Below are 27,516 nucleotides of genomic sequence, written 5' to 3'. Positions count from 1 at the left end.
GCTTTTCAACCCTTTTGAATCTTACATGGATGTTTTGGACACGTGTGATTCCTGTATAAAGATTATGTTTTAAAGTTAGTCCATAGGCTTTACAAGAGTGTGGAACTTTGCATCACTATGGTGTGGCAAAATATGTTGCCGTGTAAAAATACACCCAAAGGTTTAAGCACAACTATTTACACACATACTAAATAGGAGAATATCTAACTGTATATTGTAGATTGTGAACATTTCACTATCTGTTTATTTTGGGTCAGAGAACATCCTTAGCTCATACAGCTCTTTAATTTTGTGCTGGATGTTGAAGTGCTAGTTAAAAGATAAAGGTATTAGTTAATAACAAACAAACAAAAACTTTAAATCAACATGAAGCCATAATATTAATACATATAAAATATGGTATAATTACAGTTTGAGAAAATAACTTCCATAATATTTTATTTTAGTAAAGCTATGCCTGGATCAGCCAACACAAAGTTTTGCGTTGTGCGTGAGACCTCGCAAAGATTACACCAATATTAGATTTCTCGAACATTGCATGTTTGCACTATGCCTGAAACTTACTAATCAACATGCATTTCTGTAGGTCTGTCAAAAAAAGCATCTGTTATCATGGTTTAGTTGTATTTTAAAACACTTTTTTTTTTCTTAAAAACATTGTGTCAGACATATTTGGTAGCATGATTATCTTGTTTAATCGTGTATTCAGTCCATATTTATCAGGCTGATATTTGTAGAAATAAGCAAAGTAAATTTATAAAACAAAAAGAACAAGTTTATGGCCTTGTGTCAGAACTGGTATGAAGATATGTTTGGTTTTTAACTTTTTATTCTGACTTTAAAGATAGATTATCCTTTGAAAAGTGTAATACAGCATTTGATTTTGGGGGAAAATCTGGAAAACTACCTTACACAAGCAGTGTTTTCGCCAATTGACCTAAGCCATTGACCCCTGAAGTTATGACTTCTGCAGTGTCTCAGAACAAGACAAAAAAAAAAAAAGCAGAGCCGAAATGAGATGAGAAAATCACAAGATTTAATCGTAATAACCTCGTCTGATTCTGAAATGTTGCCATAGCATGTAGCTACTACACATTCAACAGTTCAACCAGCTCACCAGAACTTGTTTTCAACACTTTATTAATCATATGCATTGTGAATTGATAAGTCATGATCTCAAGAGACGTAGCCAAAAACTGATTAGGATTTGGAGGTTTGTTCAAATTTGGGATGATGGACTGGAAATAATTTTATCCAGAATAAACATTTTAATATTCATCATTATGGAGTTCCAACATCTTTATCCAAGCTGAACTATAAGGTGACGCTCTTCAGCTTCATCCACAGTGGAAGAAGTACTCGGCCTCTGACTGATCACCTGAAGGAAAAAGAAGATTCATACAACAATGGAAACCTGTACATTAAATCTGAATAAACAATGTGCATCACTTGATCAAAGCATTCAACACTGGCATATTAAATCTTACTTGTTTGGTAGTAATCGTACACTTTAATCACAGCTGGCTTGAGATTCTTCACTTGAAGAACCTGTTTCGTTTGTATCTGGTAATTCACTGGAATATTTTGTGTGATCTACAGGAGGAAACAAACTCATCAGTCATGGACATTAAAGACATAAAGACCTAAGACATACAATCATATGAATGTTGCTGTTTTCTCACCTCCTTCAAATACACAATGACACGATCATCTTTAGAATCGACCCGTTCCACAGGTTTTCTGTACATTCCCCATAAATCTTTAAGCTGTGGGGAAAAAGTGCTGGTTAATTTCTAAAAAGAGAAACTACAAATTTGTACACATTTTGTGATGAATCACTCAAACGCACCATTGATGTATCAGCTGTGAATCCAGATAAGAGTTTAATATCCACAATGACCATGTTAGTCCTTTCCTGTAGACCATCATATCTGGAAAAGAGCAAATGAAAAGGTTCTTAAATGCCTCATATAAATGTACAAATAAGAGAGAACAAAAGCCAGTATAATTACCAAGACACATGCAGAGTTTTAATCACTCACATCACTCATAATGTGTCAATAATAAAAATGTTGTATCTCAAGTCAGTGTGTAGTGTTTTAACTACTGAGATACGCCGTTTCAGTTTATATTGCTTTTGTGTTTATTAAGATGTTAAAAAATATTCAGAAAACATTTATTTGTTAGTTAATCTTAAGTCATTGTCATGTTCTAGTCTTTTGACTTAAAGTCCCCCTGTGGTGAAAATCAAGCTTTTAATGTTGTTAATATGTCTATGTGGTGTTTCTAATATGCTTTTGTGTAAATTCACAAGTCGACATTTCTGAGTATTTTCTCCTTAAAACTGCAGTGAACCAAAGACAGTCTCAAAAACACGGTTTGAAATCGCTGGCGTTTCTGACGTCACAAACTACCTTGTAACCAATCAGATCAACGTGTGATCGTCAACGAGTGGATCTATGAGCTACTGTGAGTGAGTGGAGGCGGGGCTCATTTGCATATTCATAGAACCGCATATACTCAATGAGGCAAGGGTGTAGAGTTACATTCAAGCCGTTTTAAGGCATGAATAATTTAAAGATGAGTTTTAAGGGATACAATTATTGACTACAGGGGGACTTTAAATACAAATTCTCTTACTTGACAGTGAAGTTCAAAATGAAATCTTGTCCCAATGTTTTGCAATCTCCCTCAATCTTAGCATCAATGCTCAATGTTTTAGCTTCAGTTGGAGTGGGAATGTTGTAGAACTGAGCCATCTGAGAGAGTCAACACAAAGAAAAATACATTCATAAATCATCTCACAGCAGAATAACCAAAATGCCAAGAGAGAAAGTGAGTGTGAGTAAATGAAGCTGAACGCACTACAGACCTGCACAGACACACAGGCTGAGCCCTTCACTTCAATGCTGTATGTGGCTATAAGTTTCTGCAGCTGCTTCTCCTGGTACAGTAACTTGTTGTCCTGATTGACATTAAAGTGGAGAGTGTCTCCTGCTGACCGTACCGTCACTGTGCTGGAGCCGTCAGAGCTGAACACTTTGGTGGCGTACAAAGACAAAGCCTGAAGAGCCACCACTGTGTCCTGGGAAATAAATGTGTTCAGTAATGCCTCTTTTACTCATTCACACCAGCAATAATGTGTTTGGTTGGAGAGGTTTGAGTAACCTGTGTGGAGGAGAATCCTCCATAATCATTCTGCTGCTTTACAAGCCAGCTAACAATCCTGTTAGCATAGCCCAGATCAGCTGTAGTGACTGAATCTGCAGTGAGAACAGCAAGCAGCACATATGAGCTGATCTCCACTGCCAGAGAATCAGAGTCATCAGCAGAGCCAGACTGAGACCAGTGGAGAGAAGAGCCTTAAGGACAAAAGACACACGCGTGACTCAAGGAGCATGATTAAAACAAAAAGGTAACACTTTAGAAAACTGTTTCATCATTAATGAATAACTTCACAGAAACAAATGAGTAACACACTATTAACATTCTATTTACTACTATTATTACATCTGTGGAATACTTGATTCTGATTGGTCAATAGCACCATCCAGTGGTGTGTTATTGCTCGATTAGGCTCAACAAGCTTTCTTCGTGGAAGTTTTGCTTTTGGTGAGCTAATAAAATATTAAAACTCAGTCGAATCAATATTTTGTGTATGGTTATTTAATTATGCCATCCAGTCTCGTGGACTCACTCTCTCGTTTCATTCAAACGCAGATGCTGCCATTTTGCGACACTTTTTTTGTACACTGTTGGACTACTAGACAACAAACAAGTACGATTTTAAAACAGTTTCATCTGAAATCAAAATCTCTTATCCCCATAATTATTTATGTGGTGAAATGCTGTGTAATAAGTAGTATGACTGTATACCATATCTCTTAAATGTCCGCCTAATTTGAACTTGTCGTGCTAGCAATAGCTCTCACTGCAAAGAACTACTGTATACAGGTTCATAATTAAAGGTGCTATAAGCGATGTCGGGAGACGTAACTTCTTGTTGACATTCGTATTGTTGTCAAACAAAATGGAGGCTAGCTAGACCCTCCCTCCTCCTCATCCCGTCTCGTCCTTCATCCTCCCCGGCATAAAGGAAAGTCAAAGTAGTCACTAACAAAGTTGAGTTTTACTGATACTTCATTCAATGTGTAATGTCACCAAGTTAGATAAATGCTTTTATATATTGCAGAACAGAATGCAGAAAAAGAGAAACATTATCTTAAAATCGTTTCGCCACCTGAGGTTAATAACTATAGCTCCCATACAAGGACATATAATAGCAATAATATACAATAATAGCATGATAACGTTAGCTTCGCGTTTCCCAGTGAGCATAAACAACGGCGGCGGTGGCGCTAAAAATTTAGTCAAAGTTGTCAATAGCATATACTGTAAATGAACATTCAAATTCATAACAAACAGAGGGTGAAAATAATCATTCACACAAATTGTCGCCCTGATCGCTACCTGCTAGAAACATATATGTTGAATTCACCAAAGTTAACACTGACTGCATAGTTCTAGCTAATTACATCCTTGTGTTGGTTTGGCGAACATGAACATCAGTTTAGAAAAAAAAATGGATTTACCCACCAGTTCTGCAAGAACAGAGCAACTGAATGTCGGATTGGAAGCCCTTCTGCCGGCGGAGTTCTCGCCACCTTTCGAAGGTTTTTCTGATGTAAATTCGGTACTACGTGCGTTCCTTATCCTTGTCCCTCTTCTTTGCAATTTGTTCATCAGAACGTTGTCGCTTTGGTCGTGTGTCGGCCATAATTCAAACTTCCCTCTTCATGCTTCTCTCTCCTCCACACCCCCTTCATGTGTACGCGGCGCGCACTAACCCCCCAAACCCCACCCTCAAATACTTCTTGTCAGTTATTGGCTGGAACACTGTTTGTTGTGTTTCGTGGTGCGGGTGAGCCCAGTTTGTTTTTGTTGCCGTTTGTGGAGCTGCAAACGGAGACGTGAAGTCGGACACTTTCTGGTTCCCGTAGTGACCGCTCACGTGGTGTTTGCATACTTTACCACAGCTGAAGTGAAATAAATGCAATATTTGCCTAATAATGCACAGATGTTTCAGAGACATTTTCATTCAATACTTTATGTACTGCTTCATACAGCGTCTGTTTGAACAAGAATAAAGTTCAACATAAGCTACTATCAATGCAGTGGAGTCTACGTTTTTTAATCAGTTTTAATTTAATAAACATGACACAATATAACATCGCAACTACATGAAAAGAGTGTTTACTGTTATAAAAAACTGATTTGTGAGCTTTAGAGGAACTAAAGGTGTTCGAATAAACACGAAACACACGTGATCGTTGTCATGCGGTGAATCCGGCCAATCATGGAACAGCTGTGTCGTCATCAGCCCTCCTGCAGCCCAGTGCAGCCGCTCTTGATAAGCTGAGCTGGCCATAGACAGTAAAAGAAATGGACACAGCGACCCCATTGGAACTCAATTGAGACAAGTGAAGCCCATTTTAGCGATTTCTTAGCACATCCTTTCCTGACGCGCAGACTCAAACCGAGCAAAGCGTTACACGGACCATGTGAGCAACCCGTCTGTCTTCTAGTAGCTGTGCCAAGAGAAATCTGAATCATTCCCTTCCGAATCTTGCAGAGACAGAGAGTGTGAGTAGGAGGTGTCCATGAGCTTGGAGCAGGAGCAACTTTTGCTAGGTATTCTGATTAATTATATTGTCATTTTGCCTCCACGTCCCCCCGATTGCCAGCGAGCTTCTCCTCCCGTCCATTCTCTTGGTCGGCGTTACGTCACAAATCATGTGACCTGCGTAGCAACAAGCCGCCGCCATATTTGAAGGGTAAAACAAACCGAAGCCCGAGGCAAATCAAAAAGGTATCTATTCACGGAAGTTTTGCTTTGGATTATGTCAATTATGGATACTAACGGACTACTTTGTATTAATGATATCTGTGTATGCGAAATTGCGAATGTATGTCGGTGGTGAGAAGTGATTGTAATAAAACACTCATGTAAAGAGCTTGTGACTAGCTACATGTCTGTGAAAGGTGCTATATGAATACAGATCTTCTTCTATTACAGAATGTCTTATCAGTAGACAGTCTCCTAGCATCTGTAAAAAATAAATAAATATTGCATCACATTAAGTGTATTTTGATTGTCAAAACATTTTAGTAACTAAACTGAAATGTATTAGGTTTAGTGACAACAATTTCTAAGCTAAAAGCTAACGTTACGCTTTTTTATTATTTCAATTCAATTATTGGGATTTGATTTAATATTGACTCATTTGGATAAATATTATTAGGTAGGCTACGCAAGATAGGCATTAATTTTTCTCAAGAAAAAAAGAACTCACCTAATGCTGTAAACATACAGAGAGCCCCATCAGCTGGCAGTATTATTTATATTTAGCAAAATACTCCCTATCGCTCTTTTTTTCCTAGCCAACTACGTGCTTTAGCCTATATTATGGTCATCAAATGGATTTCCTGAGGTAAATGTTATGTGACATTATTGTTCTCCAGCTGTTTTATTGACCCCTTTGTTTGATTGATTGGTCAATATAATGTATGAGGAATAAAAATTTCAGTAAGTTGTACTGTATCTTTCAACATTGTTCATTCGTGTTTATTTACTAGCTAGTAGAGAAGATCAGTTCACATGCCGCTAGGGATCTGTCGCGTCACATTTACAAGCGCCAAAACGCTATTTATTGTCTGAATTTCGTAATAAAAGTCAAACTGTCAAACAAAGTCAAAGTGACAGAATCTGAGAGTTGAGATTGTTGTTGGTGCAACCAACAACACAACAGTTTTTCGGCATGATTTGCAACCAAAGGAAAAGAGATAGGCGCTCGTTTGTCTTCCGCTTCGTGTGTTGCTTATGGCGGGCGCTTGTTTGTTTTACCCTTTGCCGCGTTGTACACGCGTGTTGTGAGCAATATAATTTAGCATTGTGGATGTTTTTTGCATTGGTGGAAGTGTGCCACTTTATTTGTGCCATTTCTGTCGATGTGTCCTGTGTTGTTTCTGATTTTGATGATGAATTTTGTCTATTTTGATTGCGGGGTCTCCAGAGACCCCGAAGACCACGAGTGTCACAATTTTTGTCACGCTAACATAAAAACAGATATCATTCCACTTTATTTTTTTTGTAGATCTAGAAAGTGTTGAGAGCCGTAGAAGGTGGTTTCATACCATTTGGACAAAGGGAACATTTTTTTTAATTTGAGCAAAAGTCATTTGGGGTCAAAAAGACCCCATAAACCATCAGAGGGCTAGAGAGACCGCGTTTTTTTACAGTGTGTTCAGTGGACAGGCAGCGGATAGTGAGGAGATGTTTGCTGTACGCAGTGATGGGCAGTAGGCTACTAGCTTAACTACATTTGTCAGTAGCTTGGCAGTAACGTCGCTATTTACAAAACCAAGTAACTTTTCAGTAGCTAGTAGTAGAGAATTTCCACATGACTAAATGTATTGATACTTTTGTGTTCTGGAATGGTCTAGTGGTAGAACTTTTGCCAAGCATGTCAGAGGTTCTGGGTTCGAATCCACACTTGTATAGGTTTTTTTTTTTTTTTTTTTTTGAATATGTTCATCAGTGGTTGTATATCAAGCAGGGCGTTTGTGTGCATTTTGTTTTGTAAGATTTCAAGGAATAGAATGGGGGGTGGGGGGGGTTAGATCGTTACTGAAGGCCCTGACTGAAACCCCACGGTACGCTACTGGATAATGGTAATCCACTAGTAATGACTCAAGTGTTACTACATCCTTCTAAAGGTTGTACTAACTACTAATAATTTGGATCAGTATTCTAAACTGAAGATCATGAGAACACACTAGTAATGACTAGAATGCAGTTACAAGAATGTTAAAAGTGTGTAACTCATTTGTTCCTTCGTAGTTATTCATTAATGATGAAACAGTTTTCTACAGTGTTACTAAAAACAATAGTACAGTCATAAAAGACAACAGAAAGTCATCAGAAACAAACCTCTTACCATCTGAAATAGCAACATCTTCCAGTTTCTTGAAAAGCTGCTGTCGAGTGTCCGTGTCTCTAGCCAGACTGAAAGTGTAGGCGAGCAGGGCAGTGGTGTAAGTGTTTTTGACATCCTCAATGACGGACCTCAAGCATGACAAACCTTTACTGACGACAGGATCCTGTGACAAAAAAACACAGAGGAATAGACGCTGTGAGTGTCATTTTTCGATGATTTTTTACCATGTTTCCTACAGATGAAGTTTACACTGTAAAAGGTGTTCAGTTCACTTAAATTTTTTTAGCAAACCCGTTGCCTTAAAATTATTAAGTAAATAAACTCAATTTTTAACTGAAAAAATTAAGTTATGTGAACTTCACAAATTCCACATTACTTCTTTTTTTAGATTAAGCATAAGTTTAATACTTAATTTTGAGGCAACAGGTTTTCACCAATTTTTTTTTAAGATAAAGTTAAAATGAAAATGACCCCATGATTTACTCACCCTCAAGTTATCCTAGGTGTATATGACGAATACAATCGTAGTTATATTAATAAACACCCTGACGCTTCTGAGCTTTATAATGGCAGTGAATTGCATCATTGCATCCATCAGTTTGAAGTTCAAAGAAGCTCATCTATTCATCATAAAAGTGCTCCACAGAAGGGGCCCTATTTTAACGATCTGAAACGCAAGTGTCAAAGCGCAAAGCGCAAGTAACTTTGTGGGCGGGTCTTGGCGCTGTTGCTATTTTCCCGGCGGGATAAATGACTCTTGCGCCAGGCGCAAATCTAAAATGGGTTGGTCTGAAGTAGCTTCATTACTCATAGGTGTGGTTTGGGCGTAACGTGAAATAAACCAATCAGAGCGTCATCTCACATTCCCTTTAAGAGCAGGCGCGCTTGTTCAAAAGCGGATTCCTATTATAACGGCGGATTTGCCAGGCGCACACCAGGAGCGGTTCACAGCCGAGGAGACCGACGTTCTCGTCAGGGACGTTGGGGATGGAGAAACACACCCAAATTAACTTCGGTTAAAAAGGCGTATGGTAATTTGGGTAAATGTGTAAGCTAGATGTATGCTTTTATAATAAATTATCTATCTATCTATCTATCTATCTATCTATCTATCTATCTATCGTAATAATGTATAATTTGCAAAAATGAAAACTGCTGCTTCTGTGTAGATGAGAGAATTAAAGTGTATGCGCGTTGTGCACACGCTACATTGATTATGGCCAAGCATGCGCCCTTAAAATAGCTTATGAATAACATGCGCAACGCACCACTGACTTTAAACCATTTTTTCCTGGTTAGTGGCGCAACTGTTTTCTAAACCTGCAAAATAGCATGAAGGAACGTTTGCGCTGGAACACGCCTCCTTTTTTGCGCTGAACCGCCCAGGGAGCGCAAGTTCATTCCCTAGTTTAGCGACGTGCTTCTGTGGAGGGAAAAGCGCGCTTTGCGCGGGTGCAAAATAGGAATGATACATGCGTCGGTGTACAAAGTCAATTGCGCTGGGTGCAAGATAGGGCCCAAGGTCTTTATTAACCCCCCAGAGCAGTGTGGAGTTTGTTTATGATGGATGGATGCTCTTTTATGAGCTTCAAACTGGTAGTTGCAATCTGGCAAACTGCCAATATAAAGCTCAGATGCGTCAGAGTGTTTATTAATATAACTCAGATTGCATTCGTCTGAAAGAAGAAAGTCATATACACCTAGGATACCTTGAGGGTGTGTAATGGGGTTATTTTCATTTTAAAGTGAACTGCTCCTTTAAGTCAACTGATCACTTTTAACAGTGTACCATGTTTCCTACAGATGAACTTACTGTGACTGGAGTTTCCAGTTCAAGCAATGATGCAGTAATGTAGGCAGTCATGGTCACATCATCATTCACCCCACCCTAGAATTTATTAGAAATAAAGGATAAATAAATCAACACACTCAAACCACTGAAGGAAAGTTCATCTAGACAAACTGTGATGTTGGCTTGAGAAAGTCTGAATAAAGACGATAGATAGAGAGATAGAGAGAAGATGACAGACCTTCATTCTGTTGTTGAACAGTGTTCCCTGTTGGATAAAAAAGCCGTCTGAATCCCGTCTGCTTATTAACCAATTCTTTGCTCTCTGAATAATGTTTGGATCAATAAATATGTATTTCTGAGCTTTGCCAAAGGACCTCAGCACAAAGGCAGTCAACCTGATGGTGTGGAAGATATAATAAAAAAAATGTCATCAGGTGTTTCAATGAATTCCATCCATCATAAATCTCAAAACAAGTCATTTGAACTAAGACAATTTTTTAAATGTGTAAATTGTGTTTATTATTGTAGATTACCTTGATATTATTTCTGTTAAACAAAAGTAATCGTGAAAATATATTTACCATGTATTCCCTTTACCATCACCAAATGTGCTGTATGATCCATCAAAATGCTTGTAGTTCATTTGTCTCTGGTATCCTGTTTAGTGTGATAATGGTTAACACTTCAACAGTTTGTTTGAGTGTTGAATAATGTATGATTTGGTATCAAACCGTCTCAGTATTTTCTTGACATGATTTTGTCTCTCACCGCTCTGCAGGAAGCCTGTGGCTCTCTCTCGGATGGCCGAGGTGAGCTGCTCCGTGTTCTCCAGATACTCCAGAATGTAAATATTGGGAGAAAGAAGAGCCATGTTTTGCTCTCCACAGCCGTACGGCATCCGTAATAATCCATGAAGGTTCCTCAGTGCACAACCCAATATGTCGCCTGTAAACCATACACAAATGACACTCACTACATTTTATAAGTCTAAAGCCAATCTCCTCATTTCTGCTCATGTTTGTAAATGTTACCAATGACTGAAACAGAGGATCTGGCTGATCCCTCTATCACATCTTTAGGAAGAGTCAGAGCCACTTCCTCTGAGAGACTGTCACCTATGAACCAGACAGACAGAAACACATCAGTGATCAGCAGAGTAACGCTATAAACATTTTAATTAGGGCTGTCAAATGATTAATCGCGATTAATCGCATCCAAAATAAAAGTTTGTCTTTACATAACATATGTGTGTGTACGGTGTAACGGATAACACATTTTTCTTAAATATATATGCCTGTGTGTGTATTTATATATAGAAAATAATTATACTCCATACACACACATATATTATGTAAACAAACTTTTATTTTGGATGCGATTAATCGTTTGACAGCCCTAATTTTAATACCATCTGTGCCACAAATAGCCACAATTTCAAAATTTGGCACAGCTGAACAACTAAACTACAGTTGTCATGTAAGGCAAATTTAAACTTTCTCAATTGAAAAATGTCCGATACATATGAGCATATTTTAGCTCCCTCTATTGGTCCTCAAATTTGGTGTGTCCTCAAAATGTCCTCTATGCAATGTGTACTTATTTTCATGAAGTTGGAGTTTGTGTTTAGAAGACAAAGAGGGTTGCCGCATTATCAGCGCTTGTACACCAAAACATCTGAAATATCTGCAGACTAACCCTTTGGACACAGTAACCAGCTGCGAGTCTCTGTCTTTTCAGTTCCTTCCGCCTGCAGCAGAAATCAATCACATCAACACATCATACACAAGCAGCATTAAGATCATGAGTAAATGATGACGTGTGCTGACCTGTACGAGCAGACTTCGTGTGACCGTGTCAATGCGTCCTCTCTCCGGGACGCTCACAATCTCATTGTCACACACAGTCTGGGACGCCTCTGCCTCTGCACTGACTGTAATATTCAAGACTCCTACAACACAAGACATATGTGAATATACAACTGAGAAACAGACGCGTTTCCATTACCCTTCAAATTGAGCAAATTGCAAATTAAAATAAGCCCATTGTAAACACATCCATTTCGGAAAAAATATTTTTATGCACGCATGAGGTGGTTTTTCAGGCAATTCGAAAAATGAATTTTTCGCGAACTAATGGAAACAGTTTTTTCACATTTACAGCTGACCTGAACTCATTCTTCACATGATCATTCACAGTTCCTCTGTAGCCACGTTTCCATTATAATTTGTGCAAAACTTTTGCAGTATTTTCTAAATGTCGATAAAAAACTTTTGCGAAATTGATGCCGTTTACGTTAACCGATGTTATGCGACTAAAATATAATTTTTTCATCTTGCGAGAAGCCAAAATTATGGCGACGGATGTTGGTAGGTTTATGTATATCGCAGCCACCGCACTAGCCATTATTTTTAATCGAAGGAGACGTAGGCGTGTTATCCAAGCTTTAATGGCAAGGAAAGCCCCTTATACTTAAGAGCGAAATATTTATCAAAATATTCCTTTTTCGAACAGCCTGAAAAACCCCCTCATGCGAGCATAAAAACATTTTATTTTCAATGGAAGTTTTTGTGAAATTGACGTCTTTCCAATGGGTGTATTTTCAATTTGCATTTTCAATTTGTGCAATTTGAAGGGTAATGGAAACGCGGTGAAATTGCATGTTTAACATTTACATTAACATCTTCACTTGCCAATAATGCTTGGATAACACGTCTACGTCTCCTTTGATTAAAAACAATGGCTAGAGCTGTGATTTTTTAAATGACTTGCAAGAGGGAAAAATAACGCTTTAGTCGCATAACATCGATTAACGGAAATGCCATCGTTTTGCAATAGTTTTTATCGACATTTCAAAATCATCAAAAACATTTTTTTGTGCAAATCTGTAATGAAAAGGCGGCTACTGATTCAGACTGGAAAACTCACCAAGAACAGAGGGAGTGAGGATCCATTTAAAGGTTTTTCTTCCATTAGCACATAGACAGGATGAATACTGATCATCAGAGGAGGCTTTGAGAGTGTAGTCTGAGGAAGGAGCTGGAGTCACTTTAACCTGTCAGTCAAACACACATGATTAGTGGCATATTTGATATGATTTGATTAGAGTGCGTCTGAAATCTCACCATGATGCACTTGGACAGATAGTTGAAGACAGTGGCCTTCAGCTCAAAGATCTCCCCGCGGATGATGGAGTAAGGCAGAGAGAGCTCTAGGAAGAAGGGCTGGAAAACTGTCAGCTGAGCAGGAGGAGCCAGACCCAGACCTTCAGAGGACAGGCAGAAGGCCTCCGTCTCCCAAGAGGTGATGGTGTCAGGAACCGTGACAGGAACCTGAGCTGATCCAGAGTCCCTGTGGAGGAATTACAACAATAGGCATATTTGATTCTGACTCAGCCATTTTTCCTGTAATAAATGACAACATTAAGCACACAGATGATGAAAAAACTGGAATATGAATCTGCAAAGCAAGCAAGGTATTTTCTGTCCTGTGGGCGAGAGGCGAGGAGATGATGTATTAAATATAAGTAATAAGATAAATATGATGTTAAATGTACTGATTATGTTTTAAATACCCCACTTCAGCAAGTTCCCAGATCCACGTTTCTGGAAAGACAGTTCGAAACGTCACTGCTGGAGAATCAGGTACATCCTCTGATGCTTGATCATAATACACTGGAAAAAAAAAGATATTTTGCAGCTTTAAGTGATGTTCAAATAGATACTCTTCTCTAAAATGTGTGTGAGGTCCCTACACTGTACAAAACTGGAAAACAAGTGATATTTTGTAGTTTTAAGTGATATGTATGTGAAGAGTACGTCAAAATGATCTATTCTATATCCAGTCATAAGTAAATAGAAAATGTAAGGTAGATCATTATTTTAACACACATATTTTCACATATATTAAACGTTTCAGTTTATTTAGTTTTAATTTTTAGTTTTAGTATTTTAGGGCTGCAAAAGTGAATGTGTTAATTTTATCTTACAAAAGTTATATAGTTTTATAGATGAGTTTATCTTACCAATATTAACATTGATTCAAAGTTCGTCGTCGTCGTCGTCGTCGTCCCCCCCCCCCCAAAAAAAAAAAACTAAACTGTCTTTTCTTACTACATCTCTATAATTTTCTCTAAGAGTTTCACAATTTCACAACTTGAATATATTTCATAAGAACCAACATATTAAAACATTACAGCTTGGACTGTAATAACAGTACATGTACCTACATCCATCCATCTCACACTCAGGGAGTTCCACAAACAAATTTGTTGCCATCTTCAATCCCACTTTCTGCCAAATGGCAATGATGAACCACAATAAAAGTCATGAAAAAAAAATTACGTTTAAATGTCAGTATAATCATAAAGGTTTTTTATGCATTTACTTAAAACATGTGCAGTATATACTCTCCCAATCATTATCTACTGCACTGCCACACAAATAATCCAACTGTTACCTTTAAGGATTCATAAGTGAATGCGGATCTCGAAAAATGCATATACGGACACTCGTCATCTTCAACAGTCTCAGGGTAATTTGACCACGATTGCACTGGCAGCAGGTTGAAGATCTGTGATGGGACCATGTTCACACACTATCAGTATGATTTCTAAATAATACATGTATTTCCAACAAAAATGTATTTCCAATTTGGTGAGAAAGAATGAAGATTAATGCTAAATTTCCTGAGATCAAAATGTCAGCTGATGGATCATAGCAGCAATAAGTAAAGTCTGTTATCATTAGATTCCCACTGTAGATTCCCACTATGAAGAGACACATTTACTCATCACTGAATCTTAAAGCATCGAGACCTTGTCAGCATCCAGACGTTCTCCTGACTTCAGGATCAGGACGCTCTGATCTACAGCCCTGAGGCCACACAGTGAACCAGGCTGAGCTGAGAGCTGGAGAGTGTTTTTCTCACCGGGAACTGCTTTAGCAGGAGAAAACTGCAGAGATACCTGTGACATACAGGGAATAGGATTTATTTTAGAAATGAGCCAGTAATACAGTTTAAAGAGGCTCATTTCTAAAGCTACAATGCACACCTTGTTTTTGAAACACTTTTCAATGTTGAAATCTTTGCTACTTGCCACAACCGTTTCACTGGGAAGAAAAACACAGTACGCCAGAATCTGCATTACAGGAGCCAGATCTAAACTAATAGACAGTTTGAACGACACTGAGCCCCTTGCTCCATCAGAAATCTTCACTTCAACCTTCTCATATCCATGATGAACAATCACTCCTCTGGACAAGACCTGAAACAGACAGACGACACTCTGATAACAAACTGACTAGTGCAGCCAAATAATACTGTTAAACAAAACCATCTCTGTGATAATGTACACACTGCACATGTTCTCACCATATAGACGATGTCAGTTTTGAAGTTTTTAATTGTCTCTCCAACAAAATAATACTTGATGGTGACAGTAAACTCAGAGTCACACTTTAATGGTTGTTCAGTATTCTCTATAATCAGTTCACTTTGTGATGGGGTGTATGTAGAGACAGGTGGGAAGAGCTGGACTGTTTTTCCATCGAAAGCGATGTGAGGCGTGTTGTCGTATCCAAAACGGACCTCTTGATGGACACTTGCCTAGATTACAAAAAATCTGAAATAACTCCTGTATCTAAACTCTTCAGGCAATACAAAAGAAAATTAAGTGAACACAAAATATCTTACTATTAGATCAATATCACTTTTTGAATGACTGGATGTATTAAGAGAGAAGTTGGCCAGTCCATCGCTGTCTGTAGTGAGATTTAGGAGCAGTTTTGGGGACCAAGTGTTACCCTCCATAAGATAGACCTTTTTGTTTTGAATTGGTGCACCTTTGAAATGTGAGAGTTTTATCTGTTGAAAATAAGATTTTGAAGGAATAAATTACTATATCAATAAATAAATAAATACATATCAATGGTGTTAAACTGAGACAAACGGATTTTAGACTTACTTTTCCTTCAATAACTGATCCATGTTCATATGTTTTGGGCAGGTCAGTAAATGTGACTTTACCAATTTCATAAGTGAGAGATACAGATTCAGATTGTGTCATGGTGATCTCTGTAAATAGTCAAAACACATACATAAATATTTATTCAAATAAAAGTAAATTGAAGAAATGAGAAAATGAGAAATACAAGAAATGTAGGTAACAGACATCTGACCAAATTGAAGAGCTCACCTGTTCCTTCTTCTGTAACCATTGCCTCAACGTGAAGAGAATTCTGCATCACATGCTGTGGGAACCTATGACCTTCTACTAGTGTGACGTTAAAAAAGATTGATGCATCTAAGGTATGGATGGCACAGCCTGTCTTTTTTATCTAATTATAATGAATGAACACAAACATAACTATTAACAGAAGAGTGGTTTAATTATATAAATGTATTAAAGGTAATGTACTGCGTTTCAACTCACATACCTCAATGGTTTCCTCTAAACACACTGAATTTGTGTAATAGGAAATGTAGGACCAATTATTACGGCACACTTTCACCCGTGATTTACCAGGTACAGTCTGTCCATAAGTGTATCTGTGAAAAAGGTACAAGCAACTGATCTACAGCACAGGGTTGAGTTAAGAAACTAATATATTAGGATGGGGGGTTAAAGTAAGAAACTGACCCCAAGAGTTAAATAATACAATTAACAATTAAATGAAAGTGTGAATGGAAGAGCACGTTGCTTTTTTAATGCAGGAAATAAAAAGAAACCACTCACTTTCCGCAAACCTCAATTATCAGTTCCTCTTCTTCAGCACTTACTTTATTTGGGCTTTTTACAGTAACTTCAAACTTAGGCAAAACTAGAAGTCAGAAGGCAGAAATCAGAGTTATTAGTCCTCAATTTATATATGAAAAATTAAAATACAAACATATTATTGAAACTCTTCCCATGCAAAACTGCAAATTGTCTGTTCCCTTTCAAGAGAACTCGTGCTGCGTCATAAGTTACGACACTATGGGAACACCTCTGCGTGATTGCGTTTTGAAGCACATGTGAAATCAGTTCAACGGTGTGGCAGAATGTCATAATACGTCTTAATATTTCTCTTGTGGCCCATAAGTAGTGAAAAAATTAGAGAGAAGTATTTCGTTTTAATCAAGTTGTTTTTTAAATGAGGAGTAAGCTAATCTAACTAATCTTTTATTTTCCTCGCAGCTCTTTGGTAATGGGGTGATGCGCTATAAAATTTTTGCGGGGAAATCCTCTTCTGATCATCGTCTATCGGCGCATCAGCGCACTGATCATCTGATCAGTGAACGCATCTATCAACTGAGCATCGTCTATCGGCACAACCTGGTACAGGGGTTTTTGTGGGGCCCTCCAGTACAGGGTTCTTCCTTTTGGCTAGCACTGTCAGCTTGCACTTTCAAGAAAGGCGTGGATGTTGCACTGGCTCCTCTGCGACTCCAGGGCATTCGCCTGTTGAATTACATTGACGATTGGTTGATACAAGCTCATTCAGAGCACATGGCGTTTTAACATCGAAATGTTGTCCTCGCTCATATGAAAGAGCAAGGGGTTGAGGCAGAACGCAAAGAAGAGTGTTCTTTCTCCAGTATAGAGATCCACCTTTTTGGGCGTAATGTAGGATTCTGTGATGATGCAGGCACGTTTCTCTCCTGCACACATAATCCTCTCAGCATTAAAAGAGCTGAAGCTAGGCCAGTCACGCACTGTCAAACAGTTTCAAAGATTGTCGACAGCAGTAGCCAACATCATACATTTTGGCCTGTTGTACATGAGACCCCTGCAGTGGTGGCTCAAGACCTGGGGCCGTATTCACAAAGAATTTTAAGGCTAAAAGTAGCTCCTAACTGGCGAATTTAGGAGCAACTCCTAAAAATAATGGGCGTGTCACTCGTAACTTTAGGACTCCTAATTTTTTTCACTAAGAGTAATTCACTAAGCGTTTTAGCCCTAAAAGTGGCACCTAAGCCTGGGACAGCTTAAAAGAAGTCGAGAGGACTCCTAACTCACTAAGACCTATTCACAAATCGCTTTTTGTGGCATTTCACGTTGCGATGTTTTGAAATGCGTATGCGGCGGCTACAGGAGCTTCCAATCGCGAGTGAACAATTTGGCATTGTACATTGTAGGCATAACTAGGGATGCAATAACGCCACCAACAACAACCAAAACTAGGCTACTCATTGCATGTAAACTAATTGTAACGTTTCATTGTGAATCAAATTAAAATGTTCTTCTCTTTGCAAACGTAGGCAGAGGCATATAGTGACAGATTAATTCAATAATGTTGCAAAGATATTGCATCAATCCATATGTTTCATTAGGCTACTAGGCTATTTGTTTTGCCTTACTCTTTATTCATTTAGGCTATTTATTCAGTTATTCATCATCTTCCGTCCTTCACACTACTTGTGTAGCGCACACATTCTCAGACCTGTCACCTGTCACTCATCATCGTAGGGGAGGTGTTTGGAATCATTCCCGCGTTACAATCATCAGCCAATCAAGGTGGTCACTTCAGTCAAGCTCGTGCATGAGTAATGACGTCATCCATAGCAACGAAGACTCACTCTTAGTTTAGGAGTTGTCATTTTTCTTTACTAAGAGTAGGTCTGAAAGGCGTTGTGAATAACTTTTAAGAGAAAACTCCTAGCTAAAATCTTTTAGTGCGATTTAGGAGTACTCCTAGTGGTAAGATAAAATGCTTTGTGAATACGGCCCCAGGGGATTTTCCCCAAGGGTCAATCCATTCCACATGATCAAGGTTACAAGAAGATGTCTTTGTTCCTTGACGATGTGGAGGAAACCCTGATTCTTGTGCAAAGGCCCAGTGTTATGACTTACTTGTCATCACATGATACTTATGACAGATGCTTCTCTCACGTGTTGGGGAGCGGTCCTGGAGGGCCACTCACCCCAGGGTCTGTGGAAGTGCATTTTCTGATCTACGGGGGACATGTTCTTGTCCATTTGGACAACACATCTGTGGTCGCTTAGGTTGAGACAAGGGCTGAGGCCTGAGGAATGGAGACTTTACCCCGAGGTGGTGGGTCTTCTATGGAGGAGGAAGAGAACTATAAGAGGACATAATTATTGTCATCCAGCCCCACTAGTGTTGAATATCATTATGCCTGTATGCATTTCCCCGGATCGCTCTGCTTTCGGGAGTTATGGAGAGAGTTTGCCGGGAGGGTGCCCATCTACTGTTGGTGGCTCCTCTTTGGCCAACTCACATATGATTTTTGGACTTGATATCCCTCCTCTGTGGCTCCCTTAAGGAGATTCCGATCAGGAGGGACCTTCTGTGTCAGGCTGGGGCTAAATATTTAACCCCCGTCCAGAGGTATGAAAGCTGTGGGTTTGAGTCATAGAGTCATTGACCAACTCATAGAGGCTGGTCTCACAACGGAGGTTTAGACCCAGTTAACCGCCCGGTTGGTACATTGCTAGAGTTTTCGCACAAGTGTTTCTATACAGGATTATCCCCTTCTACACTTAAGGTTTATTTGGCCCTTTTTACCACACTCCTTTGAGTGGTGTATCCTTGAAAAGAGACCCATTATTATCTTGTTTCCTCCGTGGAACCTTGAGGATTAGGCCTGCAGGCCTTCTGTCCTCCGCCCAGACCAGGAGAAATTAAATGTGCTTTGCTTGTTTAGGGCGCTTGATGCTTACGTCCACAGAGCTGCCATGTGGCGTAAATCGGATCAACTCTTTGAATGCTTTAGGTCGCAGAAAGGCGTACCCAGCATCTAAGCAGAGAATGAGTAAGTGAGTTGTCGAGGTTCTGTCTCTTGCTTATGAATTGGCTGGTCAGCCTTCTCCCTTAGCTGTCTGGGCCCATTCTACTAGGAGTGTGGCGGCTTCTAAAGCCTTGCTCTCTGGGGCCTCTCTTCATGACGTATGGGCTGAAGCGGTCTGGTCCTCTCCGCACACATTCGTCAGGTTCTATGACCTTAACCTGGCTTCCAGGTGCTTCAGTCTTAGTTGCGCTCCAGATATTATTCACACTAGACAAGCACTGGTCAGTATGGCATAGTAGGTATTAACATTCCCATAGTATTGTAACTTACAACGCAAAGCCAGTTCCCTTGAAAGGGAATGCCTCGGTTACGACTGTAACCTCGGTTCCCTGAAGAGGGAACGAGATGTTTCATTGCTCCGCCATAACTTATTTCACTTACTTACTTTATGACTTACTTCAGCCTATCAGAAGCTGACATTCAGGGGTGCTTTAATACCTTCCTGGTTGTGACGTCACCCCCCATGATGTTCTGCCACACCACTGGACTGATTTTACATGTGCTTCAAGACACAATAATGCAAAGGCGTTCCCATAGTGTCGTAACTTACGATGCAGCGTCTCGTTCCCTCTTCGAGAAACCAAGGTTACAGTCATAACGAGTCTTTTTTATGACTTACCATATTGTTTCACTTCAAAATCATGTGAGATCATCCAGTCACCAATAAAAGCCTTCAGTTTGTACATGCCTTGACGGGCCTCTGGGTTTAATTCATAAGAACGCTGCAAAATCCACCTTGTTGAAGAAACATTTGTCCATTGGCCAATCCGGTTACCTTCACTGTCCTGTTTAATAGCAAAGACACAGTGCAGATATTTTGTGACAGTCAGCTACACATATCCTGACTATCAATGAAGAAATATATAATTACCCTACTGAAAACACAATAGTTGCAAATATAACTGAATTTCTAGTGTTAATCAGATTTAAAAGGTGTGTTTGTTATGATTGCACAGAAGGTTTTGTGTTCTTACCTCAAGAACCACTGTACTATACTGTGAAAGAGCAAATAGTAATTAAAGATCAAAAGCCAAAAATGTGTTCATTTATTAAACATGTTTTCAACAATGCAAGAGAAAATAAAGATGCCAGATAAACACATCAGACCTGCTGATCAAGGGGTGCAAAGTTTGTATCCATGGTAACAACTCTGAAGTTCACTGTAAAATAGAAATGTGTATTAGAAAACTTATGTATCTTATGTAAGGGACAATTGCTTACAGTCATATTTCTCTCCTGTAAATGACCAAACTGTGTGTGAACCGTATTAAGTGTCAAATACAGGGCTGAAAACTGTATTCTGCTGCTGGGTGAATGTGTATTTTGAGCCAAATTCAACTAGCTGTCACAGCTGCCTGTTTTAGCCATAATGTTACAAAAATGTCTGACAATTTGCTCCAGCTGACCAGTTAGAATCGAGTAAGCCTATCCCAGACAGCTATGAGGTTTATTACATGTAACGATTTATATCAGGGGTGTCAAACTCCTGGCTTCAGAGTTTAGTCCAAACCCTGTTGATTTCAAAACCTGGGGTGCGTTTCCCGAAAGCATCGTTGGCCAACTATGGTCGCAAGTTCCGTCGTTACCAATAGAGTTCAGTGGACATTGCGATGAACTTGCGACCATAGTTGGCCAACGATGCTTTCGGGAAACGCACCCCTGATCAGGTATATGTAATAATTAGGGTTAAAGCAAAACTCTGCAGGGCTGTGGGCTCTCCAAGAACACCCCTAATCTATTGTATCCATAGATTTCATATAAAATAAAGTCACACAGATACTGATATCAGTACCGATATCATATTTGTAATTACAGTATTTAGGCTGAACATGTTTGAAAGTGAGGGGATTGCTCAAATGCACACTAGATGACCATTCTCGTGTTTCAAAGCTGTTAGAATTCAAAGCTACTCATCCTTAATATCTGCTTTTCTTGTCTTTTCATTTGCTCCTCTTTTTGTTTGTAAATCCATTGAACTGTTTACTTCATACTCTTTTACCATCTGCTGGTTTGTGCAACATTTGTAATCTTTGACCTATGCTCGTTGCCTGATCATAGTGTGCTTTACTTATATGTGCTACATCAGCTGTGATCAGGGTTTAGATGTCAGTGACACCAGCATTATTTACTGAGCTTTAGCCTTTGAGACATTCACAGCTCACCTGTCTGTCCTGGAGTATAGATGGGTTTATCAGTCTGGATAAAAGTCACAGGATTGTAAGGCTTGAACATGACTTTTCTCTCTTCAGTCGTCCTGAAAGTCTCTCCCTGAAGTTCAACCTTCATTTTCTGCACTGATTCTGCCTTGACCAGAGGAGCCTGATGAGAAATAATTCCCTGTATTCACAACCTGTCACAAAAACTAGATGCATTATGATGAAACATATTTGATAATATTCATTATGTGCATGTTTTGATTGCAGACCTTGAAGTTAAAGCAGCGATGAAACTCTTCCTCAGCTTTCTTCTGCAGCAGTAATGTGCTCTGGACACCACGAACCAGATGAATGTTCATGACAAGGCTTTCATTGGGCTTGAGAAGACTTGCACACAGTTTGGCCTCAGATCCAGACTTAATCACTGCGGGAAACGTCACCATGAAATATCTGTCCAGAGAAAATACAATATTGCCTGAGTGGTTAGATGTAATAAGAAAAATAAAACAAACTGGGAGGGAAAATAATACAGTTAATTTACTATTGATCAATTATATGAAAAGTGTGAATTTGTATGTTTATTCAGAGCAATATTGCTCTTAAAAATACACTGTCAGTAATTATAAATAATCGTGTGCCTTAAGTTGTCTTTCAAACAGTAAACCTCTACTGTGCAACACAGATCGGTTAAATAAATACAGGACAAATCATCAAGACTTACAAAATGACTATTGGTATATTAATAATTTATCCTCAGCAAAAACTGTTAAAAACTTACGGCCCTGATGTTTGTCCATTGACACAGATCAGGAGGAAAGAGAGCAGAAGGAGCCCTTTCCAACAGCAGCCAATATTCAGAGCCATGATGACGAGCGATCATCCACGGCATGAGATGAACTGGACCGTCTCTTTTAAAGGGACTCTCAGGCTAAAGGAGGTCCTTCAAAACATGTGTATTGATCATCTGATTAATGATTCAACCATGTAGGCACTGCAGTTCAAAAACATGTGCTAAATTAGATCTACTAAAGCCTTAAAAATACATTTGCGACAAATATTAAAAAATAGTAGTCTAGCATGCAGTAAAATAGTCAAGTCACCTTTATTTATTATTTATTTATTATTTAATACAGTTTGTTTCAAAGCAGCTTTACAATGAGAACAGGAAAATAATGCAACAGTGTTTGTTTCGGCTGTACAGCAGAAAATAGCGTCACAGTCCAGTTTAAGCAAGTTCAGTGATGGTTCATTTTTGTTGTAAAAAAGTTATTAATTTAGGTAATTTATACGATGGCAAACCGATGGACGAGTCTGGGTTTGGCGGTTGCCTGGAGAACGTATGAAGGTAAAACAGTAGCAAAACTCGAGAGCATGTAAATGTGAATTTGAGAACTTGTACAATAAATATTCGTACTTGTACATGAACATTTACACTCACAGCTCCAATGTGAAAACCTGTAAAATAAAAATCTGAAGTTGAATGTTGAAATTTGCACTCGCAGACAATAGTCACAAACCTGTATTCTGAATCTGAAGCTGCAGACAAGTAGACACAAATGTGTAAAATGCCATTCACAGAAATACAACGACAGACACAAACTTGTAATATATATTTTGCGTTTAATCTTACGTTCACATTCGCGGTACTTCCTCAATTAGGCACTTGCAGCTTCTCAAATCTGTCACTGCAATTTCAAATTTCGCGCCTTGACTTTTGCTACTCTTTTCGCGATATATCAGGTGCAAAACTAACTTGTGCACTTGAAACTCAGAGGCGGTGAGAGGGAAAGGGGGGCGGGAGGAGGGGGGTCAAATGAGCCGTTTTATTGGTTGGCACCTAGCCAATGAAATGGGAGTTCGATGATGTCACGAAACCCGCGTGCACTGAAACACTAACATGGCTTAATGCATTAGACTGATATTAAAATAAATAAACGAAATTATCAAACTCAGTAGACACAATGCTAATGCAAGCAGATGAGCACAGAATATGACGTAAAACATATGACGTATGCCATATATATATATATGCCCTATATATATATGGTAGCCTATCATAGACTGTAAAAGACACACACACACACACACACACACACACGTACGTATATATATATATATATATATATATATATATATATATATATATATATATATATATATATATATATATATATATATATATATATATATATATATTTATTTATGTTTTGTTTGTTTTTGTGTGTCCAACAGACAGTTAGGCTAGGGTGAATATGTAAAACATTTACATTTTTCCAAAGCGACTTACATTGCATATTAAGGTATACATTTTACATTCTTATCAGATAATTTAGGTGCATTTTCATATTGCAATGGAATTGGCACACATATATATATATATATATATATATATATATATATATATATATATATATATATATATATATATATATATATATGAGTGATAAAGCACAACGGATTGTTATTGACAAACTCTTGGAGAAAGCGGACATTCTATGTTTACAAGAGACGTTTTTATCCAAACAAGATCTAGATAAAATTAATTCCTTGCATGATGATTTCCATGGAGTTGGTGAATCCACAACTGACTTAAGTAGGCCTATGAGAATATTGCGTGGCAGAATATCTGGGGGTGTGGCCATTTTTTGGCATAAGAAATACGATCCTCTGATCACTGTGATTAGGCTAGAGGTAGACTGGTGTATCGCAATCAAAGTGGTGCATAATGAAAAGGTTTTTGTAATTCTGAACGTGTATACTCCATATGAATGCAGCCAAAATGAAGATGAATATATGAATAGGCTTGCTTTTATAAGTGCTTTTATCAAAGACAATGTATGTAAGTATATTTATAATGGGGGATCTAAACGCTGATATATCTGATAATAATTCTTTGTTTGGCCAACAGCTAATCAGGTTCTGCCAGGATAGCAAGTTGGCTCTTTCCAGTCAAATACTATTGCCAGCAGAAAGCTTTACATATATCAGTGAGGCATGGAATACAACATCTTGGCTGGATCACTGTATATGTACAGCAGATGCTCACGATTCCATAGATAAACTTGAAATATTATATGACTTAGCTACAACAGATCACATACCAATTTCAATTATGTTAAATGTTGAAAGTTTACCTGAGATGACTAAATGTGAAAACTCCATAAATAGTGGAAAATTAGACTGGGCAAGACTCACAGTAAATGACCTTCGGAGATATAAATTATTGACAGAGGAAAAGCTGAGCAATATAAAAGTGCCTACTGAGACAATTGTGTGTGTTAATGCGGGTTGTAAGAATCCAAAGCATAACGAAAAGCTATGTAAGATGTATGATGCAATCGTGGACTGCTTAAATGATGCTAGTAGACCTTTCTGTCAAAAAAGGGTTAAAAAACATAATTTTAGGGCCGGATGGAATGAATTTGTTTCTGAATTACATCTGAAGGCCAGAGTTGCTTTTAAAAACTGGGTTTTGACAGGTAAAGCTAGGTATGGTCCAGAATTTGAGGAAAAGAAACTGGCAAATGCTAAATTCAAATATGCTCTGCGATATATAAAAAGGAATGAGCTGACCATGAGAGCAAACTCAATGGCTAAGAACTTGCAGCAAAATAATGGCTATGACTTTTGGCAAGAAGTTAAGGCTATCAACAACAGAAAAATACCACTGCCGACTTGTATTGATGGGGCTGTTGGAGCCGAGAATATTGTTAACCTGTGGAGAAAACATTATGAAGCTCTTTTTAATTGTGTTGCGAGGAATGAATTTGAAGTTGGTCATGTGTCGAATGAAGAAGATATGATTATTACACCTGATGAGGTTAAGTTCGCAATTGATAAACTCGCTGTGAATAAAGCATGCGGTCCTGATCGAATAACTGCTGAACATTTGAAACACGCTAGTTCAAGGGTTAATGTATTACTTGCTTTGTGTTTTTCAGGTTTTTTATCTCATGCTGTGTTACCTGATTCCATGACAACAGTATTACTATTGCCTGTTATTAAGGATAAAACTGGTAAAATAACTGCGACAGAAAACTACAGGCCAATTGCATTGGCAAGTGTGCTTTCTAAAATATTTGAGCAAATTCTCATGGATAGGATTAAAGAATATTTAATAACTACGGATAACCAATTTGGTTTTAAAAGTAAGCTTGGCACTGATCTATGCATATATTCATTAAAAGAAGTAGTTAGTAAGTATAATACTCATAATTCCACTGTTTTTATGTGTTTTTTAGACGCTTCCAAGGCGTTTGATCGAATAAATCATTCTAAGCTTTTTTTAAAATTACAAGAAAGAGGAGTTCCCCCTTATATTATAAGAATTTTACTCTTTTGGTATATACATCAAACCTTAAAAGTACAATGGGGTAATTCCGTTTCGGAACCGTTCTATATGACAAATGGGGTTCGGCAGGGTGGGCTATTGTCACCCCTTCTTTTTAATCTCTACATGGATGGTCTTTCTGTGGAGCTAAATGACTGTAAGACTGGATGTCTGATAGGTGATAGTATTTTTAATCATTTGATGTATGCGGATGATGTTGTCATTATGTCTCCGTATAGTGTAGGCCTACAACAATTGCTTCGAATTTGCTCAAATTATGGTAAGCAGCATGACATAAAATTTAATATTAAAAAGAGTGTAATCATGATTGTTAAAACCCAAGAGGACCAAAAGATTAACTTTCCTTCTTTATATCTAGATGATAAAGTTTTAAATGTAGTAACTAAAGTAAAGTACCTAGGCCACATCATTAAAGATGATTTAAACGATGATGATGATGTGCAGCGTCAGTGCTGTAAATTGTATGGGCAAGCCAATATGCTGGCTCGTAAGTTTTCTAGGTGTTCAGACGATGTGAAAATAACTCTATTCAGAGCATACTGTACTTCTTTCTATACAGCCCACCTGTGGTGTAAATATTCTAAAGCAAAGATGAGAAAGTTACAGGTAGCATATAATGATGCTCTTAGAATTTTACTTAAGGTCCCAAGGTGGTCAAGTGCAAGTCAAATGTTTGTGGCTAATGATATACCCATGTTGAATGCTGTCTTAAGGAAGTATATGTACAGTTTCATATGTCGGATGAATGATTCTAAAAATAGTATCATAAGAGACTTAAATAATATTGTGTTGAGTGAAACAAGGTATTTTTCCTGTTTCTGGAAGCATTGGAGAGAAAGCTTGTATGTATTTTAAATTATGTATTTTGTTTTTGTCTATGGATGTTGTAAGTTATTTATATGGACCCATGGGTCTGAAATAAAGAATTAATATATGAAGAGTTCAGATGCAAAAGCCTCTAAATGCCATTTGAAATTTTCTTATAGAATGATCATTTTTATCAAGCTTGTATATTTAAGTTCAGTAATTTCACTTAAATGATAATTAATAGGTAATCTTCACTGCCATTTAAGTGAAATTATTGAATTTAAATATACGAGCATCTGAACTCTTCATATATATATATATATATAAGCAAATGTGTGTTCATGTGTGTTTAATTTTTATTTTATAACTGTTGGTCCATCAAGCCTCATTAAGCGTTTTCTTGGGTTTCGAGGAAAACGTACAATTAAAAGCGTTGCGTTCATATTCTGTGCTCAATTTTTTTCTGTATAGGCTATGCTTTATGGTGTTTCCTGTTTGGTCTTTTAATACCACTGTCTCAATTAAACGCGTTGCGTTCATATTCTGTAAAACTATTCCAGTAAAACTAATGATATTTCATAAAAATATTTTCCAAGCGTTTTAAAAAATAGCTGATACATATGC

At 38.1% G+C, this 27,516-nt stretch overlaps 1 protein-coding gene across 1 annotated transcript; it reads right to left on the bottom strand.

Moving 5' to 3' along the window:
- Positions 1-1,015: 1,015 nt before the first annotated feature.
- On the bottom strand, positions 1,016-23,443 carry LOC308693959 (alpha-2-macroglobulin-like). The gene is made up of 35 exons (XM_081371151.1): positions 23,365-23,443; positions 22,513-22,674; positions 22,004-22,184; positions 21,741-21,897; positions 20,686-20,738; positions 20,553-20,573; positions 20,198-20,363; positions 16,523-16,607; positions 16,224-16,335; positions 15,983-16,124; positions 15,752-15,861; positions 15,481-15,651; positions 15,160-15,393; positions 14,840-15,052; positions 14,603-14,752; positions 14,245-14,358; positions 14,015-14,078; positions 13,361-13,460; positions 12,912-13,137; positions 12,715-12,841; positions 11,616-11,737; positions 11,485-11,536; positions 10,821-10,904; positions 10,558-10,734; positions 10,371-10,446; positions 10,028-10,184; positions 9,811-9,885; positions 7,998-8,160; positions 3,169-3,362; positions 2,873-3,085; positions 2,641-2,759; positions 1,850-1,931; positions 1,683-1,766; positions 1,488-1,593; positions 1,016-1,378 (listed from the first exon to the last, which is right to left on the bottom strand). Exons 2-35 carry the CDS (start codon positions 22,596-22,598, stop codon positions 1,338-1,340), a joined length of 4,257 nt encoding a protein of 1,418 aa, XP_081227277.1. The 5' UTR covers positions 22,599-22,674; positions 23,365-23,443; the 3' UTR covers positions 1,016-1,337.
- Between the last annotated feature and the right edge of the window lie 4,073 nt (positions 23,444-27,516).

This window comes from Scardinius erythrophthalmus, assembly GCF_964197995.2.
Source record: "Scardinius erythrophthalmus genome assembly, chromosome: 7".
Taxonomy (NCBI): Eukaryota; Metazoa; Chordata; class Actinopteri; order Cypriniformes; family Leuciscidae; genus Scardinius; species Scardinius erythrophthalmus.
This window is presented reverse-complemented; position numbering and strand designations above follow the sequence as displayed.